Below are 22,752 nucleotides of genomic sequence, written 5' to 3' on the forward strand. Positions count from 1 at the left end.
CTGGACTGTAGCTTTTTCAAAATCATAAAATGCTCCTGTGACACTCATGGTAGCAACACCTAATGTTTCACAACAGATTAGTAGCAAGTTTTAATGTGTTAGAAGTTGTACAAGAAATGTTGTCAAACATGACAAACTATGCCAGCAAAGTACTACGCAGAAAGTTCTGGTGAATACTTTTTGTAAATGAAGCAGAACACTGATGACCTAGCAGAGTTCATACCAACAGGAGGAGCAAATCTATAGTGTAACAAAATAAGAATCAAGCATATTCAGTTTCCAGGAGCAGAATATAAGAAAGGAAAGATCATCATCATGGGAAAAAAAGAGAATTTGTCAGCCCTACAGATTGTATCCAGCCAGGTTTTTTTAATATGCTAAAGTGTACTTATAACTCCGCAGCACAAAGACAGATGTGAATAGATGTTGTCATTGACATTCACATCAGCAAGCTTCAGGCCTTTAATCCCCACAGTTCTCCCACAGCAAGTACTGTACTACTGCCACACCACTACGAGTTTGAAATATTCTTTCTTAAAGGCCACACCACTCTGAGCCACGGTGAAACACTAAAAACTAATCCAACATTATGATTTTCTTCTGCTACTAGTGTTACCAAAATCAGTATATAGTTTGATAATCCAGTTGCATTATAATACACTAAAAGGGCATTATCAAGCAAGCCTAGGCCCAGAATTTAGAACCAACATCAATCAAAATATTGCTATTGGTTTAAAAAGCTTAAACGAAGATAGTTGGCTTAAACATAAATGGACAGCGACAACTCATTTAAGAGTTTTATATGTAACACTTAACCTCCTCATAGCTGTAAAATGCAGTCTGTTTACTTTGTAGTGTACACAGACATGCATCCGACGAAGTGGGTATTCACCCACGAAAGCTCAGGCTCCAAAACGTCTGTTAGTCTATAAGGTGCCACAAGACTCTTTGCTGCTTTGAGTAATTCAAGTATAAATCAAGTTACTCCTTTGCTTTATCTGGATTGGTCACTTCTTTTCAGATAGAGTAGAGTGTTACTTAAACCCATAATATTAGCATGTAGTATCTGAAAATCACTTAACTCATGTTCTGACACTAACAAGATCTGAAATGGAGTGCCACTTTAGACATTTGTTACAGAATGTGAATGAAAGATCCAAACTGATTGGTTTATTTACAGCAGATCTGAGAAAAGTACCAGAAGTAAACACACACTGGTGATGTAAACTAATCCATTTTTTTAATTTCCCCTGCACTTGCAATTATCTAGGGTGCTATCAATAATAGTAATTAACTTTTAAAAAATAAAACTTTATTATGTCCCTTTAATTAGACAGATAATAGTTGATTGCAGGCAGTGCTGTTGATTTAAGACTATATTAATTCCTACAAGCTTTCCTCTTCTAGGCCAAAGAAAGTTGAACGGATCTTATGCTCTATTGCAGTTTTATTTTTAATGGAGGGGGAAGGGAGTTGTTTGTTTTTTAGATGACACCCTCGCTAGGCAAACATTGCTATCACAAGTTTGTTCTTGTTTAATTGGTGAACTGCACCAAGTCACACCAGAGGTTAAACACGTTTATTAGGTCATTAGTACTAAGAGCCTCAGCAAATACTCTAGGAGAGTGAACACCAAGCTAAGGCAGCAGCAGCTACCCTTCTTTCCCCACCCCGAGCAGTTTCTCCTTGGGGGACTGGTAGGGGAGGCGCTGCACTGTTTCAGGTGGATCTCGCTAATGTGAGGAGGGAGGGGAACCCAACCACCACCACCACCGAGCCGCATGGCTCGCACGCTGCTGCAAGCCTTGGGGGGGACACGCTGTACTTGAAACACCAGCTGTGCGAGTGGCTTTAGATTCAAGGTGGAGTCCAGTACATCCGCTTCTGCCTTACGGCTTGCCTGCTTCAGCAGGCAGCTGGCTCTCGAATGGATGCAGCAGCCGGTTTGCAGAAGAGCTGGCCCTGGGCACAGCCTTGGGGGGAAAGGGGGACTTAACTGGCCTTTCTTGAGCTGCCGCCCCCACGCACGCCCCTTTCCAAACACCTCCTGGGAGCCTGGCTTGTGACAGCTCATGGAGAGCAGCCAAAGCACGAGCACTTCTCCCCGCTCAGCCTCAGCAGGTGCCGAGGGAGGTTATCCGGCCCCCGGGCTCCTGCCGGGGCTGCTCACCTGGTGCGGCCCCACGCCACGAAGCCGACACCTGTAACCCTAAACTGGAGCAGGCTGTAACAATAGCGGAAGAGGGGGAGGAGCCCAAGCCCAGGCAGATAAACCCGGCTGGGCAATTTAATCCCTGGACCTTGCCTTGCTCCCCCGCTCACCTTAGGCAGCTCGCGGAGCTGATTGGCGTCCAGCAGGAGCTCTTCCAGGCTGCGGCTGTAGCGGTAGATCTCCTCGGGCACCGAGAGCAGCGAGCAGTGCCGCTTATCGATGGACTCCACATGACGGTTGCACCGCCACAGGGGGATGCAATGAAACATAGCAGCAGCCAGCGCCGCCCACGAGGGGTCCGGCCGCTGCAGGGCTGGCAGGATCGCCGCTCCCTGCCGCCGCCGCCTTCCCCGGCTACTGCCGGCCGCGCCAAGAGCGGGACTGGGAGCGCACCCAGCAGCCCGGCCGGGTCCGACGCTCCTTCCTCAGCAGCCCGCGCCGGGCTGCGAGCCCCCCTAGCACCGCCCGCCGGCGCCTGGTTCCAAAGCGTCCGCCCCCCTCCCTCCTAGCAACCCCCGCCGGGTTCCAAAACGCCCCCGTCGCCAGCAACCCACTACGGGTTCCAAAGCTTCCTCCCTCCTGCTCCTCCTCTTCCCACTGCGAGTCCCAGCAGAGGCAGCAAGACCGCAACAGGAACCAGCATCCAAAACGCTGCTGGAGAAGGAGGAAACTCTTCCCCCAGACCAGTCCCAGAGAGCCCAAGGAGCAGGAGCAGCGGGGGAAGCCCTTCTTATGGCCTCCTATGGGAACCCGGCTCTCCAATCACTTGTATCTCGTTAGCACGGGTCCCTGGGCGCTCTGCTCTTCTCTCCCTCCTTTCATTCCTCTTCCTGACCCGGAACACTCGCTCTCCCCCTCCCTCTCGTTCCAGGCTGACATCATCACTCCCTGATCCCTCCCCCTCTCCCTTCCTGACTCTAGTATCTGACCTCGAGGCTCTGGGACACCAATCCAGTGCACCTCATAGACTCATAGACTTTAAGGTCAGAAGGGACCATTATTCTGCTGCTCCTTGCTGCAGCAACAACGTGAGGCAAGAGGCAACGGGAGTACTGTACCCTTCAAAGTTTCCTGTCCATTAAGAAACGGGATAAACTTTCCCACCCTACCAGCAAAACAAAACAATTTGACTAGGGTTACACACCCCCGGTGTGTATTATTGATTTGATAATTGATTGGATGATTAAAATGAAGGGTTCTGTAAATATAGACAGTAAAATCCCATAAACAGAAGTTTGTACAAACACTAATATTGCTTTGAAACTGTATTTTTTTCCACACTCTCTCTTACTTTTAATAGGTGAAGGAGTCTGACTGTGCTCTTCAGTGTCTGAAACCTTGTCCATAAAAAGAAGCATTGTCACTACACCATTTGATATTGTCAGAAAGTGGAAAGAGTGTAATCACAGCTCTTGTGACAAGGGGCTAGTCTTTCAAACACTTACGCACATGGAACTATTTATGTGAGGAAATTATCAGAGGGGTAGCCATGTTAGCCTGGATCTGTAAAAGCAACAAAGAATCCTGTGGCACCTTATAGACTAACAGACGTTTTGGAGCATGAGCTTTCCTGGGAGAATACCCACTTTATCAGATGCATGTAGTGGAAATTTCCAGGGGCAGGTATATATATATATGCAAGCAAGTTAGAGATAATGAGGTTAGTTCAATCAGGGAGGATGAGGCCCTATTCTAGCAGTTGAGATGTGAAAACCAAGGGAGAAGAAACTGGTTCTGTAGTTGGCTAGCCATTCACAGTCTTTGTTTAATCCTGAGCTGATGGTGTCAAATTTGCAGATGAACGGGAAGCTCAGCAGTTTCTCTTTGAAGTCTGGTCCTGAAGTTTTTTTGCTGCAGGATGGCCACCTTAAGGTCTGCTATAGTGTGGCCAGGGAGGTTGAAGTGTTCTCCTACAGGTTTTTGTATATTGCCATGTGAGGAAAGTTACGTTCATAGCTTTTTGCAGGATCATGCCTCAGTTAGGCAAAACCTTGTCTTCCTGTGTACCTCAGCACACGCAAACACTGCTTTATAACAAATCTTGTCATACTACATTAGCCAATGCCTTATACATATAACAAAATAATAAATAAATAGTAGCTCCATGTTGCACGCAGTCCATAATAAGGCTCACTTAGGCCCCAACCTTGCTAACACTTTTGCAACATGCTTAACTTTATTACTCATAAGAACATAAGGACGGCTATTCTGGGTCAGACCAAAGGTCCATCTAGCCCAGTATCCTCTTCCAACTGGCCAATGCCAGGCGCCCTAGAGGGAATGAACAGAACAGGTAATCATCAAGTGATCCATACCCTGTCACCCATTCCCAGCTTCTGGCAAACAGGGGCGGCTCCAGGCCCCAGCACGCCAAGTATGCTAATTCTAAGGTCAAGAGGGTTAGCGGAGGCAAACATACAAACAATACTCCATCTGTTACTACAAACTCCATTCCTTCATGCCTTTGAGAGTGGGATGGCTACAGAGCTTTACTGAGATAACTCAGTCTCAAAGATCTTGTTTCTTGGGTTTCCTTATCCCATTCTTGGACTCTACATAACTGTGTATAACTTGATTAGGAAAATAACTATTTAACATTAGAACTTGCTAATATGTTGTTAATAATTATTAAAGCTGGAAAATGAAAAATATTTTTGGGAGGGGGCTGAATCCAATATTGTCTTTTTTTCTTTCCCCCTTTCTAAAATCTTGAATAATTCCTATTTGATAGTAAGAATATTGAAAGTCTTTTAAAAATCTAATTTATTATTTCTCACGTTAGATCAACTGCTAAATCTCACAAGTTCAATTTGACTGATTTCTAAGTTTGCAATTATCTGATGATTTTTTTTTAAATGTGCCCTGACATTTTAGGATTTTGTACGCTGCTAACAGTTAACTAGCCTACAAAATATTAAGAAAACACCTGAAATGTTTCCTGCTTTGTTACAAACACCTCAAGACACATCGGTCTGGAACCAAAAATGTAATTTGTTTTTACATGTATCCAGTGTTTAAAAAAAAAAAAATGCAGGCCCTGAATATATCTGAAGAAACTGCATATGGAAACGGCTGATAGACTGAGTAGATCAAATAATTGTAATGATTGCTGATCTAAACCTGAATAGATTAAATTTAGCACACAAGAAACGTTTAGAAAACAATAAAATATAGCAGCTAGGTTGGCTTTCAAACAAGTCATGAGTAATACAAATACTAATACATCAAGGGTGAAATCTTGGCCCTGCTGAAGTAATTTGCAAAATTCCTATTCACACAACTGGATCAGTATTTCACTCCAGAAAACCATAATCAGGTTTACAAGCTAATCTTAGTCCATCTTGAGCATGCAGACCATTTATTTACATTTTATAGTAAAAAAAACAACAACCCATCATCTGGATGATCTTTTTCCATTTTGTATGCACATTTAATATTCAGTGCCAGACTGACAACCCAGGAAATTGGCATCCTACATTTATTCAGAAAACATATACAGCATGGCAACCACAGTGCGAGATTTCCCCAAATAGTCCCACCGATGTGCTTCTATCTATAATGCAGGGATCAGCTTTAAAAGTGTTAAATGGTAGTTCCATCTTGACCTCCTTAGTATCTCTGCTGGGAAAGACCAACAAGGGTCTCAATTAGTGTCAGTTTTTCTGATATGGACCGCTGTCCTCTGGGAATGGACTGAGGCAGTCAAACTCATTTCACATAAACCACGAAAGAGTCACAGACTGGTATCACTACCAAATTGGGTTGGATTCATACCAGGACCATCAAATCTAAAAGTCTCCATCTCCCTTTCTAAATAGTTTCCATATTACGTGCTTTTGCACAAAAGAAATGAAAAATCATTTTGTTTTTTTCTGATTTTTTTTAAAGCAGTCAGATACCACATGCAAATACCTAGGTAGATTAGACTGATCTCACTACCAGTCCACAGGGTTATTATTTGAAATTAGTGTGTGAGAGTTCAAATTGTGGGTGTCACTTGCTCAGTGTCAGAGATTTGACAGAACAGCTTTCTACTCTTTCAAAGGAATGTGAGGAATGCCTCATTTGTTTGCTCTGTAGAACAAACAATGTAAAGAAAGTGAAGAATGGCATAAAAGGCAATACATCAAGGAAACCCATAGTTACGTGTGCAAATGCATTGAACCTGCTCCTCCCAGGTAAATAATTAAGTCCAACTATTTCAAAATGTTTTGTGTTATTCACCAATTAATTGTGAATTTTGGAGTTATTTTTGGCACTGCCATAGGGAAAACACTAGTGTACAGCCTGGGCAGATCCAGAAGAGTAATATGCTTTCATTTTCCCATTTGTTGTTGGTGCTTTGGTGAGAAAGAAAAGGAGGGGAGAAGGAAATAGAGATTCAATGGTGATGGATACTCTGGTGGCTGCTGGCATTTTTAGCACTGTATTAAACTGCTGGAAGACAGGTTTAATTAATGCAGTAAAAATAGGACAGGGCTCCAGCACTTTAACCACAATAGGGGCATGTTTCCTCTTACTGGTGGATCGACGCTGCGGTGATCGATCCACCAGGGGTCAATTTAGCGGGTCTTCACTAAATCAACGGCCGATCACTCTCCCATCAATTCTGGTACTCCACCGGAACAAGAAGCATAAGGTAAGTCAATGGGAGAGTTTTCCCTCTGGGGAAACTGGCATTGGCCACTGTCGGAAGACAGGATACTGGGCTAGATGGACCTTGGTCTGACCCAGTATGGCCGTTCTTATGTTTTTATGTTCTCGTCGACCCAGCACAGAGTAATTACTACAGTAAGTCGATCTAAGGTACATCGACTCCAGCTACATTATTCACGTAGCTGGAGTTGCGTAACTTAGGTCAACTTAACCACATAGTGTAGACCTGCCCTAAGAGACTGTTCCCCGCCCCCCTCAGAATTCCCCTTATGTATACAAGGAAAAGGAAAGAGAAAGAGAGACACAAACAGAGCACAAGGCAGAAAAACAGAGAAGGGCAAAGCAGAAAAAGAATAAAAGGAACTAGAGGCCAAAGTGCTACAAGGTATATTGGATTTAGCTACTTTAAAAAATAATCTGAGTAAAACTCTCAATCTTAAATTTTTGATTCTGCCTGCGAGAGGAATTACCAACCCCCTTCAAACAAATTACATCAACATACTACCAAACAAACAGTAAAGTCTTCAGAGTTGCTGAAAATCAAACTGGGCAGACTACTAGAGTAAATTCACAATGAGAGACAATGCTTCTCCTTTCTCAAGTCAGTCTGCTGATCACTGCAACCGCTTCTAACCCTTATTTTTTATTGAAATCATTAAATAAGGAGTTTTTAAAACAGCAGGCAAGTGCAATTGTAAATTATCTCCTTTTTATCACAGAACACCATAAGCTGTTATAATTCACTATTGTGTAATCATGCCAGACTCTTAAAGTGTCACACCTTCATGTAGGGTGACCAGATGTCCCGATTTTATAGGGACAGTCTCCTTTTTCGGTTTTTTTTTCTTATATAGGCTCCTATTGCCCCCCAGCCCCTGTCCCGATTTTTCACATTTGCTGTCTGGTCACCCTACCTTCATGTGCACAATTCAGATGTCACTTAATAAACAGACGTGTGAAATAACACTCATTGCCGACAGTTACATCGCCACTTAGAGAGCGCTGACGGGAAACCACTGGTGTGTGTTCATACTGTCAGCTGCCTGTGCAATAGCATGTTCACACTTGCAGTGGTGTTCAGAGCAGTGTATTCTGGGCAGCTATTCCATAGCATATCTCTTCCTCTTCTGCCGCTAAGAGTTGTGGGAAGGCGGAGGGGGTCGCTGGGCATCCTGACTCCTGTCCCTATGCCCCATGATGTATTGCTTCACACCCCAGAAATCCCTGTGTTTCTGTCCGCATTTGGTGCCATCTTTCAACTGTTTGTGTACTGCGCGCTCTGCCTCTTCAGGCTGCAGGAATGGATCCCTCACTGTTGTCCAAAATGCTGCTCGTTCTCACTAACATGTCCATAGGCGGCGAGTTATATAGGCTCGAGGTGCCTGGGCTTCAGGAATATTCAGGGCTGGGTGCCCTGCTCCAGCAATATTTGGAGCTGTGTCTCTCCCCCCTGGCCCTGCCTGGATCAGGCCCTGGCCCTGGCCCCGGCAGGTCTCCCCCCACCGCCCCACCCCGCCACATCCCTGCCTAGAGCGGGTCCCGGCCTCCGCCTTCCACCCCTCCCCCTGCATCCCCCCTCCACCGCGTCCCTTCGGCTCCTGGCAGAACTGCTGTCTGCTGCCCCAGGGTCCTAGCGCCTGCCACACACTAATGGCAAGGCAGGCTACTCTTAACTTGCTCTTCTGCCCTAGCCCTGAGCCTCTCCAATGCCCCAAACCCTCATCCTCAGCCCCAACCCTCATCCCCCTGCACCCTGATCCTCATTCCCAGCCAGAGCCCTCATCCCCCTGCACCTGAATCCTCATTCCCAGCCAGAGCCCTCATCTCCCTGCACCCTAATCCTGTCCCAGCTTTGAGCCCCCCTGCATCATGAACCCCTCATCCTCAACCCCAACCCTTTCCCCTGCAGCCTGATCCTCTGTCCCAGCGTGCACCACCTCCCCCTTCCTACACCCCCACAGCCAAGCCTGCACCCAAACTCCGTCCCAAAGCCTGCACCCCTCACCCCCTCCTGCATACCCACTTCCTGCCCTAGCCCAGAGCCTGCACCCAGCACCCAAACTCCTAACTCCCTCCCAGAGCCTGCATGCCTCACCCCTTCCTACACCCCCACCAGCCCATAGCCTGCACCCCTCACCCCTTCCTACACCCCACCACCAGCCCAGAGCCTGCACCCAAACTCCAACCCAAAGCCTACAGCCCTCACCCCCTCCTGCACACCCACTCCGTGCCCCAGCCCAGAGCCTGCACCCAGCACCCAAACTCCTTCCCAAAGCCTGCACCCCTCCTGCACCCTAATCCCCAGCCCAGGACCTGCACCCCAGACCTCCCCCCTGAAACCCTGCCCAGAGCCTTAGGCAGGTGGAGGCAAAGTTTGAGGGGGCGGAGTTGGGGGGGCAGGTTCTGGGCACTACCAAAATTTCTACAAACTTGCCTCCCATGAACATGTCACAAGTGGCAGTGGAGTTATTCCTTAAACTACAAAGGCAAGAGGAGTGCAACATTGATCTTGCCACGCATAGTAGCTATGACATGAGATTGCTTGTGGCATTCACGGAGGTGCTGACCACAGTGGAACGCCGCTTTTCGGTTTGGGAAACAAGCACTGAGTGGCAGGATCACATCATCATGCATGTCTGGGATGATGAGCAGGGGCTGCAGAACTTTTGGATGAGGAAAGCCACATTCATGGCCCTGGGTGATGAGCTCGCCCCAGCCCTACAGCACAAGGAAACAAGAATGAGAGCTGCCTTGTCATTGGAGAAGCATGTGATGATTGCACTGTGGAAGCAAGCTATGCCAGACTGCTACCGATCGGTTGCTTGTCCGGAGTGGGAAAGTCAACCGTTGGACCCATGTTGACAGAAGTGTGCAGGGTTGTTAATTGCATCGTGCTCCAAAAAACCATGACACTAGGCAATGTGCATAACATTATGGATGGCTTTGCACAAATGGGTTTCCCTAACTGCGGAGGGGCGTTAGATGACACACATATTCCAATTCTGGCACCAGACCACCTAGCCACTGAGTACATTAATCACCAGGGGTATGTCTCTATGGTTCTCCAGGAGCTTGTGGATCACTGTGGGCATTCCACGGACATTAACACAGGCTGGTCCAGAAAGGTGCATGATGCACACATCTTTCAGAACACCGGCCTGTTCAGGAAGCTGCAAGCAGGGACTTTCTTCCCAGACCAGAAGCTCATTGTAGAGGAAGTTGAAATGCCCATTGTGATCCTGGGAGACCCTGCCTACCCCTTAATGCCATGGCTTGTGAAGCCAGACACGGGGAACCCTGACAGCAGCAAGGCAAGTGCAGAGTGACTATTGAGTGTGCTTTTGGCCACTTAAAGACCCGCTGGCACTGCCTATATGGCAGACTGGACCAGACCAATGACAATATTCCTATGCTTGTAGTTGTATGCTGTATGCTCCATAGTATTTGTGAAGGGAAGGGTGAAAGATTCACTGAGGGCTGGACTGTTGAGACTCAGGACCTGGAGGCTGAATTTTCACAGCCAGACAGAGACCAGGGATATTAGAAGGCCGCAGCATGGGGCCATAAGGATCAGGGATGCGTTGAGGCAGCAATTTGAAGCTGAAAGCCACTATATGTGTTGCTATGCTCTGCCTTGCAGTGTTTGTAATGCTAGGAGGTGACTGTGATTAGTGCAGATGATGCACCATGAAGGTTTAAGAAAATTGCCGGTTGCTTTGAAGGGCTCAGTTTGCTTTCAATTACTGGAATAAAGATTGCTTTCAAAGCAAAACAATTCTTTTATTGAACAAATAAACAACAACCAGAGGTGAGAGGAAAAAAAACCACCACCACATCAGCACCAGGGGGAGGGGGAGTGAGGGAGGGTCTGAGGAGGAGGTGATGTCTCAGGAAAGTTAAAGATTTGTTTATGTTCAGGTATCATGTGCAACCTTGTCCTTTGGAGTACAGTGCAGTGGGTACTGTACTTCAGCAGAGCTAACTTGCAGAGGGACAGGTGTTAAGTGCAGTGGGTACTGGGAGTCCACAGGACTGGACTGTGACGGGGTAGGGAGTAGAATGCAGCGGGTACAGACTGGAGCAAGGAGGTAGATAAGAGTTTGTTGACGGTGTCTGGGGGATGTATGGAAAAAGAGGTTTGTGACAGTGGCTGCAGGGGAGGACAGGCACAGAGCTACTCAGTTTGCAGTGCTAGTAGTGCCTGGACCGTGTCCACTTGGCGCTCCATAACATTTAAGAGCCACTCCATGGCTTCATTCTGGCACGCCGCGTTCTACTTTCGGTCCTTCTTCTTGCTGTCCCGTCACTCCTTCAATTCTTGTTTTTCGGCCATGGAGTGCATCATGACATCACACAGAAAGTCCTCTTTAGTTCTTCATGGCCACTTTCTAATTCTGCGCAGCCCTTGATAAATAGGGAGGCTAGGCTCCCAAGGTCATATCTGTGAAGCCAAAATGGAACATTTTACAGAAGCAATATTGTTTGAAACACATGGACCACTGATTCAGTGATTTAAAAACACAGCCACTATTCACATACCTGTCACTAACTGGCTGACCCCAGGCAAGCACACAAGCCACAAGACCCTCAAAATGGTGAGTAACCACAGGGGAAATCAGTGTTTGAGGACCATACTGTACACTGGGCACACGGCTCTTGGGGAGAGCCAGCACTGCAGGGATGTCCTTATAATCATTATTGTCCCCACATTTTCCACAGGCTCTGTTCATTATGGAAGATATCTTGCTGCTGAGGGTGAGCAGGGACTCAAGGAAGGGTCTTCTCCATGACTATGGCTTCTTCCCTGGCCCTTATGCCACTCCCCTCGCCCCCCCAAACACTCCCACTGACAGCACAGTGGTGCGGGAAAGTTACCCTTAACGGGGCAAGAAATAAAGCAGCTCTGCCAAAAAACCTGCAGCAGCGGATTGCCTAGTATCTCCATGAGAGTTTTGTGGAGATTGAGGCAGATTCCCATGAAGTGAGGGAGTCAAACACCCTGTTCCACCGCTCAGACTAGACATGTGGTGGTACGCATACAGACATGAGCCTCCTTTCTGCAACCCTCCTGCCTCCAAGAACTCACTTCAGAGATTCCCAAAAATCAAAGCTACTTACCAGGGCCTCCTCTTCTGTTTGCACTTCACCAAGCTCCAACAGCTGTGACTGGCTAGCCTCCTCCGGGGCAGAGAAGAGTTCCTGGCTGCATGCATCTCGGACCTTCGAGTCATCCTCTGCCTCTGGGTCCCTCCTTCTCCTCCACATCCTCATCCTAGATTTCCTCCAGCTGGCTTGGTCCACTCTCGACTGGCATGTGAGTCACTAAAGTATCCACAGTGGTCTTCACAGTGGAGGTGAGGTTGCCGCTGAGTATTGCGTCCAGCTCTTTGTAGAGCCAGCAACTTGTGGGTGCAGCACCAGAGCGGCGATTTGCCTCCTGTGCTTTGTGATAGGCATTCCGCAGCTCCTTCACTTTGACCCTGCATTGCAGTGTGTCCCGGTCATGGCCCCTTCCTGTCATGCATCATGAAATCTGTCCGTAGGTATCAATTCCTACAGCTGGAGTGCAGCTGGGACTGGACAGCCTCCTCTCCCCAAATGCTGATGAGGTCCAGCAGCTCAGCATTGCTCCAAGCAGGGGATCATGCCGCGTCCATGCATTAGGTGATTACCTGGAAAGATAAGCTGAGACCACTGCACGTGTCACTGAGCAAACAGGACGGGGCCTTTCAAAATTCCCAAGGAATTTAACGGGCGGGGATGACGGTTGGTCACCTGAGGGCAGTAGAGTTCGAACTGATGATTAGAAAGGTGAGAACAGGCATTGTGGGGTGGGACATCTGCTGGAAGCCAATTGCAGTGCTGTAATTGACCAGGGTGTCTACACTGGCACTGTAGCCCCGGTGCAGAAAGCTGTACGCCTCTCATCCAGGTGGGTTTTTTTGTTTTGTTTTTTAAACAGTGCTGCAACTGTGCAGTGTCTGTGCACTAAGTGGCTTGGCAGTGTGTACACCTCGGAAGGTACACTGCAGAAAGCTGCTTTACTGCGCAGAAACTTGCCAGTGTAGACAAGGCCTCAGTCTTAAAAAAAAAAAAAAAAAAAATTCTAGGAATTCTGGTGACATAATAAACCTCTTGAGCAAAGCTCTGGTGGCGTGTGCTGATTACAATGCATTTAATGCACTCAGTGTATTTATAGGCTGGTATAAATAGTAATACTTTTGAGCCATTGTACAGCATCTCTTCTCCTCTCCTACCTCTAAAAAAGGGGGTGATTGTACACTAACCTCTGCCTTTGCTTAAAAATAATTAGCTGTAAATCACATCAGGCAGCAGTCCTCTGATTTAATCTGATTTACTTAAATTTGATTTGCAGGAAGGGCTAGCAATAAGCCTGTTGCTTTACAAAACCCTGGTTTGTTACACTGCACCCATCTTCAAGGGCTAAACCCCTCTGATTACTGCATTCGTGAAGCCAGAAAGTAGAGCAAATACAGCTGGGATTCTGGCAAGTGAGGATTTGAGAGTTATTTCTGGAGAGGGATTCTATGCTTTCCCCTTTGCTGTCATGACCATCATGAGGGCAAGCAGGCAGAGACAAGCATTCAGGTCTGTTTTTAAAAACAGCCTCAAATATTGCACCCACAATTAACTGCAGAAGCAAAATCAGATGCTGACTTGACACCTTTAAAAGGCGGCCCCTACTAAGGGCCAGTGTCACAAGGCGGGCTCTCCCTTACCAGCTCACAAAGCAAAGCATTCTTCTCTGTCCAGGGGTTTGTCCCAAACAAAAGTCCTCCCCTTGCCAGGGTATAGGCAGGCACCAATGTCTCTTAGCAGGTTGAGTCCAGCATCCTTTTTTTCCTTTTATAGGCGTCAGCGTAGTGTAACAAACCGCAGCAGTTTTGGCTCTGCAGTCCCTTAATCGCTTGTGGTCTGGTCCTGTCCTGGATTTGGCTAGACTTGAACAGCCTCAGCCAAGCTGCCCACACACATTCCCGATCTGGACAGGCAGTATAATCTATTAAACTCCATCTGCAGCCTTTGCTCAGGACTCCGGGACTCTGTAGACAATGACCAACACTTCAGCTCATGCTGTTGAACATTATTCATTATCATCATCATCTGTACTGATTTAGAACCCACAGGCCCCAATCAGGATCAGAGGCCCATTGTTCTAGGTCCTGTACAAAAACACAGGAAGACAGTCCCTGCTCTGAAGACCTCACAATCTAATGCTTTGCTGACTTGGAGTGAGATGCGGACTAACAAGTAGGTAGACATCAGAGGCAGTCCTCTGCCACATTGTTTCCAATGCTGGGTGGTATATCTGGAGACAGGGATGGTCTTAGGGATGGGCCACCTGGATGACCGCCCGGGGCACTATAGCCAAGGGTGTGCTGTGCAGCAGTGCAGAGGTGTGCGCGGCCGGTGTATTGTCAGAAACTGCTCCTGCCTGGCAGGGGAATGCCATGTGGAAGGGTGCCCCAATTTCTTCCTGCTTCCTCCTGTGGGGTTGGTAAGCAGTAACACACAGATACTGCTTGTCCCTCCCCTCACCTCTTCACATTCCTCCATGGCCCCCTAGGTGGCTGTGACTGGGGGGTGGGAAGCAAGGAGCAACACTAAGCACTCTTATCCACTTTCCCCACCCATGCTGTGCTGTGAGCTGAGCATCAGGAGCTGCTGGTCGCCTACCCTCCCCATGCATAGCCCAGGTGGGAAAAGTGACCTGGATGCAGGGGGCACCGATATTGCTCCTTGCCCTGCGCCCCCCCCAGCCCCCTAGGGGTGCACAGAGGAGCAGCATTCAAGGAGGGGAGAGCAGCAATTGCCAGCTGCTCCGTCCATCCAAGTCAGTTTCCCTGTATGGGCACAGGAGGGAGGTGCAGGAGTAGCGGTGAAGGAGGCACAGTGCAGGGGTTGGAGGTGCAGGAGTGGGCAGGGGTTAGGAGCAAAGGGGGGCACAGTGTGGGGATTAGGGGTGCAGCATGAGGGGTTCAGGGGTTGGGAGGCAGGAGGGAAGTACAGGGATTGGGGCAAAAGGGACAATGCAGAGGTTGGGTTGCAGGAGGGGGTGCATGGATTAACGGTGAAAGGGGCACAGTGCAGGGGTTGGGGTGCAGGAGGAAGGGTGCAAGGGTTGGGACAAAGGAGGGAGTACAGGGATTAGGGATGCAGAAGGGAAGTGCAGGGTTAGGGTTGAAGGGGAAACAGTGCAGGGATTAGGGGCAAACGGGGGTTGTCAGGAGCCCACAGGGGCCAGAGGCAATAGGGGGCACCCACAGGGGGCCAAGGGCACCAAAACAGAAGTTCATCCAGTGCACCATTTTTCGTAAGGCTGGAGAATATTTTGTCAGTCCATCTAAAATCAAATAAAAGTAAATCAGCATTGAGGCTCCAGCAGGCTAGGTGATGGTGAGAAATGTTTTAACTGACTCATTTTCCCCCCCCTCAATCTAATTTTTATTGTGGTTCCTAACTTCTTAGTTCCCTCTTTCATCTTAACTGGAAGGGAAGTTTACTGCCCTTAGTATAATGAAATAGGATCTTACACACACACTTTTACATTTTGTTACTGATAAATGCAAGTTTTAATATTGATTCTTTCACACCAGTTTCCGGTTGTGGTACTTTTCTGATATAATGCATGGTAATTAGATTATTACATTTTAATGGCTTTTATAGTAAGAAAAAAAATTATTTTGCTGTTTGTCTTTCAAATATCAAAATATCCTGGTAGAAGAGTAGCATTACAAAAAAAAAAAAAAAAAAAAAAGATATTTCCCCATTTGAAAAGAGGAATTGACATGTTGTGACATTTGTTGAGCTGATAAAATCTGAGAGCCAGGACAAAAAGGAATCTTATCTGGAATTTATTTGCAACACTCAATGGAAAATGAATCAAAGAAATTACTGGAAGTGGCTGCAGTAGGTAAAAGATTTTTTTTTATCTGCCTTGAAATTGCCTATTCATAGTGACTATTCAAGATGAAAGCAGAGACATGTGAATTTGTCGAGTGGCTTACTGTACATGACAGTTTAGCAAGGGGAATTGTCTGTGGAATTAGACATGATTCTTCAAGGGAGAGATTACTCAGAACACCAAAAGCAAAAACGTACAGTTTTAAGGCATATGCAGGACTGCTCCAATTTCAAGAAGTCACGTAAAAAATATGGCAAGAGAAAAGAAAATATTAACGATTATAAGCAAATTAAAAAGAAAGTCTTGGCAAAAATAAAATTATTAAATTCACAATAAAATGTCAGAGCTAATCTGTTTGGTCACAACATCAATCAAACAGCTGTCCATTTCTATAAAACCTGTGTCACAACTGTCATAAGCAATTGTTTTTAAAAGTATGTAGGTCAAATAAAGTAAACGTTTCCTAACCAGGCTTACTGAGAGAGATCAAGAATTTTTCATAGGCACCACAAAGTGCTCCAGACCAGTGGAAAGAGTAAATGGGAAGCAGAACTGACAGATGGATATTTTCAAGCTTGGTACTGGCACATAGGCAAATATTATGACATGTTTAATGAGCTCCAAAAGGGCAGCTACTTTTACCAACCAGACTTTAGCCCCTTCAGTTGGGAAACAGATTTTCCCCGATATAAACCTGTTCTGTTAAAAATGCTCTTTTTCCTCTGTAAATGTGCTGAAATTCATTTGCTTCTCTGTAGAGCTTTGAAATGAGAGTAAATATTTGCGAAAAAAATCTGAAAAGGTAATTGCATAATTATACTCTGCATACATCTGGAGAATACAATGTGGATCTTTTCCATATACCAGATGTGGTAAAATATATAACCAAAGGACTTGCACACATATGCTTTTCACATGGAATTGCCATTAACTATAGCCCGGTAATTTGGGTCAGTAATCTTTTCAAATGCTCTGTAGTTATACAGCTATTGTGCAAACAGGGGATGTGATCAAGCAAACCCTCATTAATGTTAAAATTATATATTTTTATTCCAACAATACTTAGCTGTCCTAGCTAGGCACTGTACAGACACAGCGTCTTATTCGAAGTCTTTCCATTAACTTCAATGGGCTTTGGAAGAGGTCCGGTGAGAGAGACATTCCCGTCTCTTAAGATTTTAGAGTCCAAATTGATACAACAGACAAAGGGTGGAAGGGGAAAAGTTAGATACAGTGACTTGCCTAGGGCCAAAGGGAAGGTCAGCGTCCAAGTGAGGAACAGAATTCAAATTCATTAGTTCCAGTCCGGCAGTAGGACTTACCTTGAGTAGTCCTATTCACTAGTGGATTTACTTGCATGATTTAGGCTTAGCTGTATGCATATGCAGCATCAGGTCCATAGACTTGCAAATATGGCAAGTTCTTTCTCTACTGCTGTGAAGAGAGATCCTGCAGAGTGAGACTCCACCTCCTGCAGCTATTAGGCATGCCCTATGTGGTCTTCTCCCCCCACCATCTTCTTGACTTCTCTGACTTGTCACACCAGAACCACACCAATCCTGCCACAAAGGCCCCTCCACAGCTATAGATAAGGGGGCTGGATTTGTCCCAGTGAGATCTCAGTAATGATCTCAGGATACAGCCCATAAGCATGAACAGTTATAACTTCATAGGAAAGCTAAGTGCATGTTTAACATGTTGCTGAGATTCAACAGTCCTCTTCACCCAGCCCCCACACTTTTTTCAGTCTTCCCTTGTGTCACTTCCTTTGCTCCCCTCCCCCATTTCTCTAAGAGCAAAATAACATTTATTATAAAACAATTTCTGTGAAAGATGAGACGCTCTCTTATAATCTCAATTAATCCTCAAGACCAAAGAGAAAAGAAAGGGAGAGGATGAGACAACTACAGATCAAGCCAATCCTATGCACTTTATAACTGCAGGGAGACACACTGGGTAAAATCTATACTCATGTACAATATCTTAAATCTTGTCATTTTTCTTTCTTTGAATTTTTCCTTCCAACCCTTCCACAGCTTCAGATTTCCTTACTAAAAAACAACCCCCTTAACATTTTGAAGTGAAACTGTGAAAAAGAGAGGCAGCTTTCCTCCTTTCACCGCCAATAATTATAAGCAAAGGTGGTAATGATGCCTCTAGTTAATAATGTTCAACACTTCCCATTACAAGATCCTGTTTCCAGTTGCTTATAATTTTGCCAAACTAAATCATTTGGACTGAACTTTTTCCATGCTTCCCACTGATCTATTTATTTCATTTATTTAAGTTTTGGCTAAAACAGTCCAGCTATTTCTGAGAACAAGGTCAGAGAAAATTATGTTGTGTTGCCCATGTTGAAAACATTCTTACAGTTGTTTTACTGAGAAAATCTAGTGCCCCCTACTTTGAGGCAGGGACTTGAAATTTAGTGGGGCAGTCTCCCCACTGTCAGGGATGCGTCCTTTGTTCTGGTGGGGGAGGGGGAAAAAAGGCAAATTTGGCCAAGTTACAAGCCTCTGAAAAAGATCTCCATTTGCACATGCTCAGTAGAAGTTTGTTAGAGAGTCTTGAACCTAAACTTCCAAAGATTCTATGCGCATTTAGCATGCTTCATCTCCACAACATAGGTCCTACATGGCAATCGAATGGTGCATGCATCATCCCCATAGAGCAACTGAACATACTCCATTCCAGGGCTACAGGGGCTGAGAAGGATTTTCTCAGTAATCGCTCTTCCCAGCATCTGGGGGCAGCTGCAGCATCAGCACCAGAAGTGAGAGCATGAAGACTGTCTCTCTCTTCTCTGATTTTAGTTAGCCCCTCCTGAGCCAAGACAAAGAAGAAGAGAAGGAAGAAGTTATCTGATCTGAATGCAGAGGAAGTCGGTGGGGGGAGGGGGCCGCGCATCGGAAGGGCAGAAGGATTGTCCATGAGCTCAAGGGGAGGGAGGCAGGAGAGCCAGAGCTGGAGGGTGGTAGGAATGGATAGGAAGAGAGCAGAAAGTAGGCAGGAACCAAAGAATATGAGAGTGGATAGATACCAAGGGGCAGAAGCAAGGATTGTGGGGAGGGTGGGGATTGGTAGGAGGAGAGGAGGACAGAGACAGGCTAGGGACAGAAGAGACTATAACTACTAGAGAACCTCAAACTGAATCCAGGAGTCCACAGTCTCTACATTACTCTGCTGTTAGTAAATTGCTGTGAAACTCACTGGCATCTCCTAGCTTCTAAGTGGATCCATCACTAGACAACAGTTTACTACTGCTACCAATTACTCTCCTAGCTCCAGTAGTAGACATCTGTCCAGTGGATCTAAAGGTCTGAACATGGCTGATGACCCAAGCTGGCGGTCAATATGGTTCTCCATTTTTTTTTAATTGGGACATTACATTAAAAAGACTGTTAAAAGCACAACAAGTTGCAAAGTCAAGCACTCAAAAGTCTGGAAATGCCAGAATCAAGGCTGACTGTGCAATCTTAATTCCTCCCCCTTGTGCCAAATTCTGACATTCCTAACCTTTTAGTGTTTAATTTTGCAACCTTCACATTCTTTCGATATTTCATATGTATATACAACCTTTAATCTAGCAAGACTGCAAAGTACTTACAAACTGTGCTACTGACATGCAGCCATCTCTGGGGTGGAGAATTGCAGCCAGTGAGATAGCAATAAGAAGCACACTGGAAAACACTATCTGGTCTGGAAATATTAGCTAACCCATGAGTAACAAGAAGTGCCAAGAGATCTTTAAGGACTATACAAAAAAAAAAAAAAAAAAAAAAAAAAAAAAGTAGGACCTCAGTTTTTAAAAGTCAATCTACTTAGAAAGAGATGAAGGGTTCAATTTACCCTACTAGGATTCAAATATGGTTTTATCAAGTCCATGCTGATATTTCTAACCTGATGTTTAAACATAAAAGCCATCCCCTCCAGTGCTATACTGAGTTCTGCAGAAGCCAGTTCAAACTACTGAGATGCAAGGTTGGAACAAAGACAATCAGTGTCTCCATGTGCTGACTGCAAAACAGTAGATGCTTTGCTCATTGTTTGCACTAAAATAGATGGTGGACATTATGTTCTGGCTCAGGCCCAATGTTTGCCAAATAATTGTATCAGTTAGCACCTTGCAAATCATCTGCATTGCAGGGACTTCGCTATTCTTGGCCATTCTCAGAAATTAAAGTTCTAATTTTGCATGTTATTTGTAACAAAGGGAGAAATTGCCTTTTGAAATTTTGGAGCAAATTTTTCAACTATAAGACAAATACAACATGAAATCTAATGCATTTATGGTAAGGCTTGCTCTATCACTGTTAATATAATGGATGTAACTTGCAGGCTTCTGTGACAATGGGCCTACTGCATCACACAGCAAAATCCTTGGGGTGAGGTGCAGCAAGGCTTTAAAGTTAGACTGCCTGGAGCATGCTTTAGGTCAGCACAGCTTGCAGGCATCAACACTACCCAGGGGGGTTCCCATATAAGCCAGGAGTTTCAGCAGGTTTGTGTAGCTGTGATCTCCCCCACCCACTGAGGAGTTTCTGCTGCTGGAGCACGTCACTTTTGACCAGTTCAGATCCTAAAGTGAAGCATGCCCTTGGAATGTATTCAATGCAAGTACTATACTCAATTATTTCCCTGTGACCAGGTCAAAAGAAAATTCTTATTCGTTGGTCAGCAGGAGCAAAATGAAATTACTCTTAAATCTGTTGTAATGTAAAAAATATTCAACTTATACTGAGAGTAAGGGCCTGCAAACTGCAGCCTGATAAGGTAGCACAAAGATAGACTAACAAAGTGTGCAGCATAGATGAGTATCAGAAAAAGCTCAATCTCATTACATACTACAGTGGTACAAGCATGCGGGACTCACCCCTGTGGCGCCTCCTGCTGGTGTCTTCCAGGAATTAGCTTGTCCAGCCTCCGGAGCTCCCCCCGTTTCCCGCCCAGGCTTGGTGCCCCATTTTCTGGGGTGCTGCCCCCCTGCCAATACACCCCTCAGTCTCAGGGTCTCCCCTCCCCAGGTAACCTCCACCCACTATTACCACCTTGCCTCAGTATAAGGCTACTGCCAGTTATCCTCTAGCCCCCGCGCCCTGGGGCAGACTGCAGTATCAGCCTACTCATCACCAGAAAGGTTGGGTTTGGACCTACTGCCTTTGCCTACCCCAGGGCTGCCCTCTGCAACCCCCAATACTTGCTGTCCTTCTGCTAGGCTGCAGCCTGGGGCTTTCCAGGCTGGAACACCCCACCCCAGCTCCTCTGCCTTTCCCCAGCCCTGCTCCACTCAGGTACCCAGTCTCTAGTTCCCTACAACCAAGCCCATTTCTCTCTACAGCGAGATAGAGAGAGAGAGAGAGACTGTTAAGTGCCTGGCTCCTAGCCTTTTATATAGGGCCAGCTGAGGCCTGATTGGGTGAAGCAGCTGCAGCTGGGCCACACATCAGCCTGTTAGCTGCATTCCCTGCCACAGCCCTCTCTCAGGGCTGTTTTAAACCCTCAGGACAGAAGTGGGATAACTATCCTGCTACAAGCGGCCATAGCCATGGGCAGCGTGTGGCTCCAGCATTTGAGGAGGCTGGCCCGAGCACTGGAAATTCCCTTGGTCCCTGGCCCCCCTCATTTGGCCTCCTCCCCATGAGGCCCCACCCATACGTCACTTCCGCTCTGTCCCAGGCCGCACTAACACTCAGCACCCTTGTCTGCCTCTCGCTGAGTCATTCCACCTCCCCTCCCCCAAGACCCTCACTACCCACTGCCTCTCCCTTCCTCCACTCCCTCTCCCCTGAGGTCCCTGCTGCCTGCTGAGTTCCTCTCCTCCAACCCCCATCCCTGACATGTCTGCCGCCTGCTGCATCCCTCCTCTCCTCCACCCTCTTCTCCCCTAAAGGCCTCCCTGTCCACCTGTTCGTTGCTGAGTCCCATCCCTGACATGCCTGCCGTCTGCTGCATCCCTCCTCTCCTCCACCTTCTTCTCCCTACAGGCCTCCCTGTCCACCTGTTCGTTGCTGAGTCCCATCCCTGACATGCCTGTCGCCTGCCTCCTCTCCTCCACCCTCTTCTCCCCTAAAGGCCTCCCTGTCCGCCTGTTCGTTGCTGAGTCGCTCCACCCATCTCCACCGAGACTCCCACCACCAGGGCCAGCTCCAGGCCACAGTGCGCCAAGCGCGTGCTTGGGGCAGCATGCCGCGGGGGGTACTCTGCCAGTTGCCGGGAGGGCGGCAGGCGGCTCCAGTGGACCTCCCGCAGGCGTGCCTGCGGAGGGTCCGCTGGTCCCGCAGCTCCAGTGGAGCATCCACAGGCATACCTGCGGGAGGTCCACCGGAGCCACGGGACCGGCAAGCGGCAGAGCGCCCCCCACGGCGTGCCGCCGGGCTTGGGGCGGCAAAATTGCTAGAGCCGGCCCTACCCACCAGCTGCCAGTTGCTGCATCCCTCCTCTCCTCCACCTCCCTCCCCGTACACCCCTACCACTCACCATGTCCCTCCTCTGCTCAATCCCGTGGAGGCAGGTAGGAACTCAGTGAGTGGTGGGCAGCTTGGAGGGGATGGAAGAGAGGAGGGACTTGGCAAGCGGTGAGTGCCTCTGGGGAGGGACAGAGCAGGGACAGGAAGAGGTGGAGCATGGGCAGGGCCACAGAGATAAGAGGGAGGGGCCACCATGGCCCAGGCATCTGTGATCTCAAAGGCAGTGGGTTGGTGGCTGTGCTACAGGGGAGGCTTAGCTTCCCTGATCTATTATACCCGTTGCCAAAAAGCAGAGTTGATTTTGATTTCAGCTTTACAAACACTGTAAGTTACCGACTGATTTTTCCCTCTAGCTGCAGTGAAGTCCTTTGCCAAGGAAGAAAGGGTTTTGGATTTACAGTAAATCTGGTATTATTTGCTGCATGTGAAACACCTAAGACTGGGGTGACTCTCCGATGAAACGTTTTGTACCTGGGTTGTGAGTTTTCAAA

General features: G+C 47.1%; 1 protein-coding gene across 1 annotated transcript in view; it reads right to left on the reverse strand.

Annotated features, from left to right (window-relative positions):
* LRRC1 (leucine rich repeat containing 1) overlaps positions 1-2,675 on the reverse strand; it is a 150,773-nt gene extending 148,098 nt beyond the window's left edge. The window contains exon 1 of the mRNA XM_050950799.1: positions 2,323-2,675. Within this exon, the coding sequence (XP_050806756.1) occupies positions 2,323-2,481 (159 nt within the window). The 5' untranslated portion in view covers positions 2,482-2,675. The remainder of the gene's footprint in view (positions 1-2,322) is intronic.
* Positions 2,676-22,752: the final 20,077 nt, after the last annotated feature.

This window comes from Gopherus flavomarginatus, chromosome 4 (genome assembly GCF_025201925.1).
Source record: "Gopherus flavomarginatus isolate rGopFla2 chromosome 4, rGopFla2.mat.asm, whole genome shotgun sequence".
In the NCBI taxonomy this organism is placed as follows: Eukaryota; Metazoa; Chordata; order Testudines; family Testudinidae; genus Gopherus; species Gopherus flavomarginatus.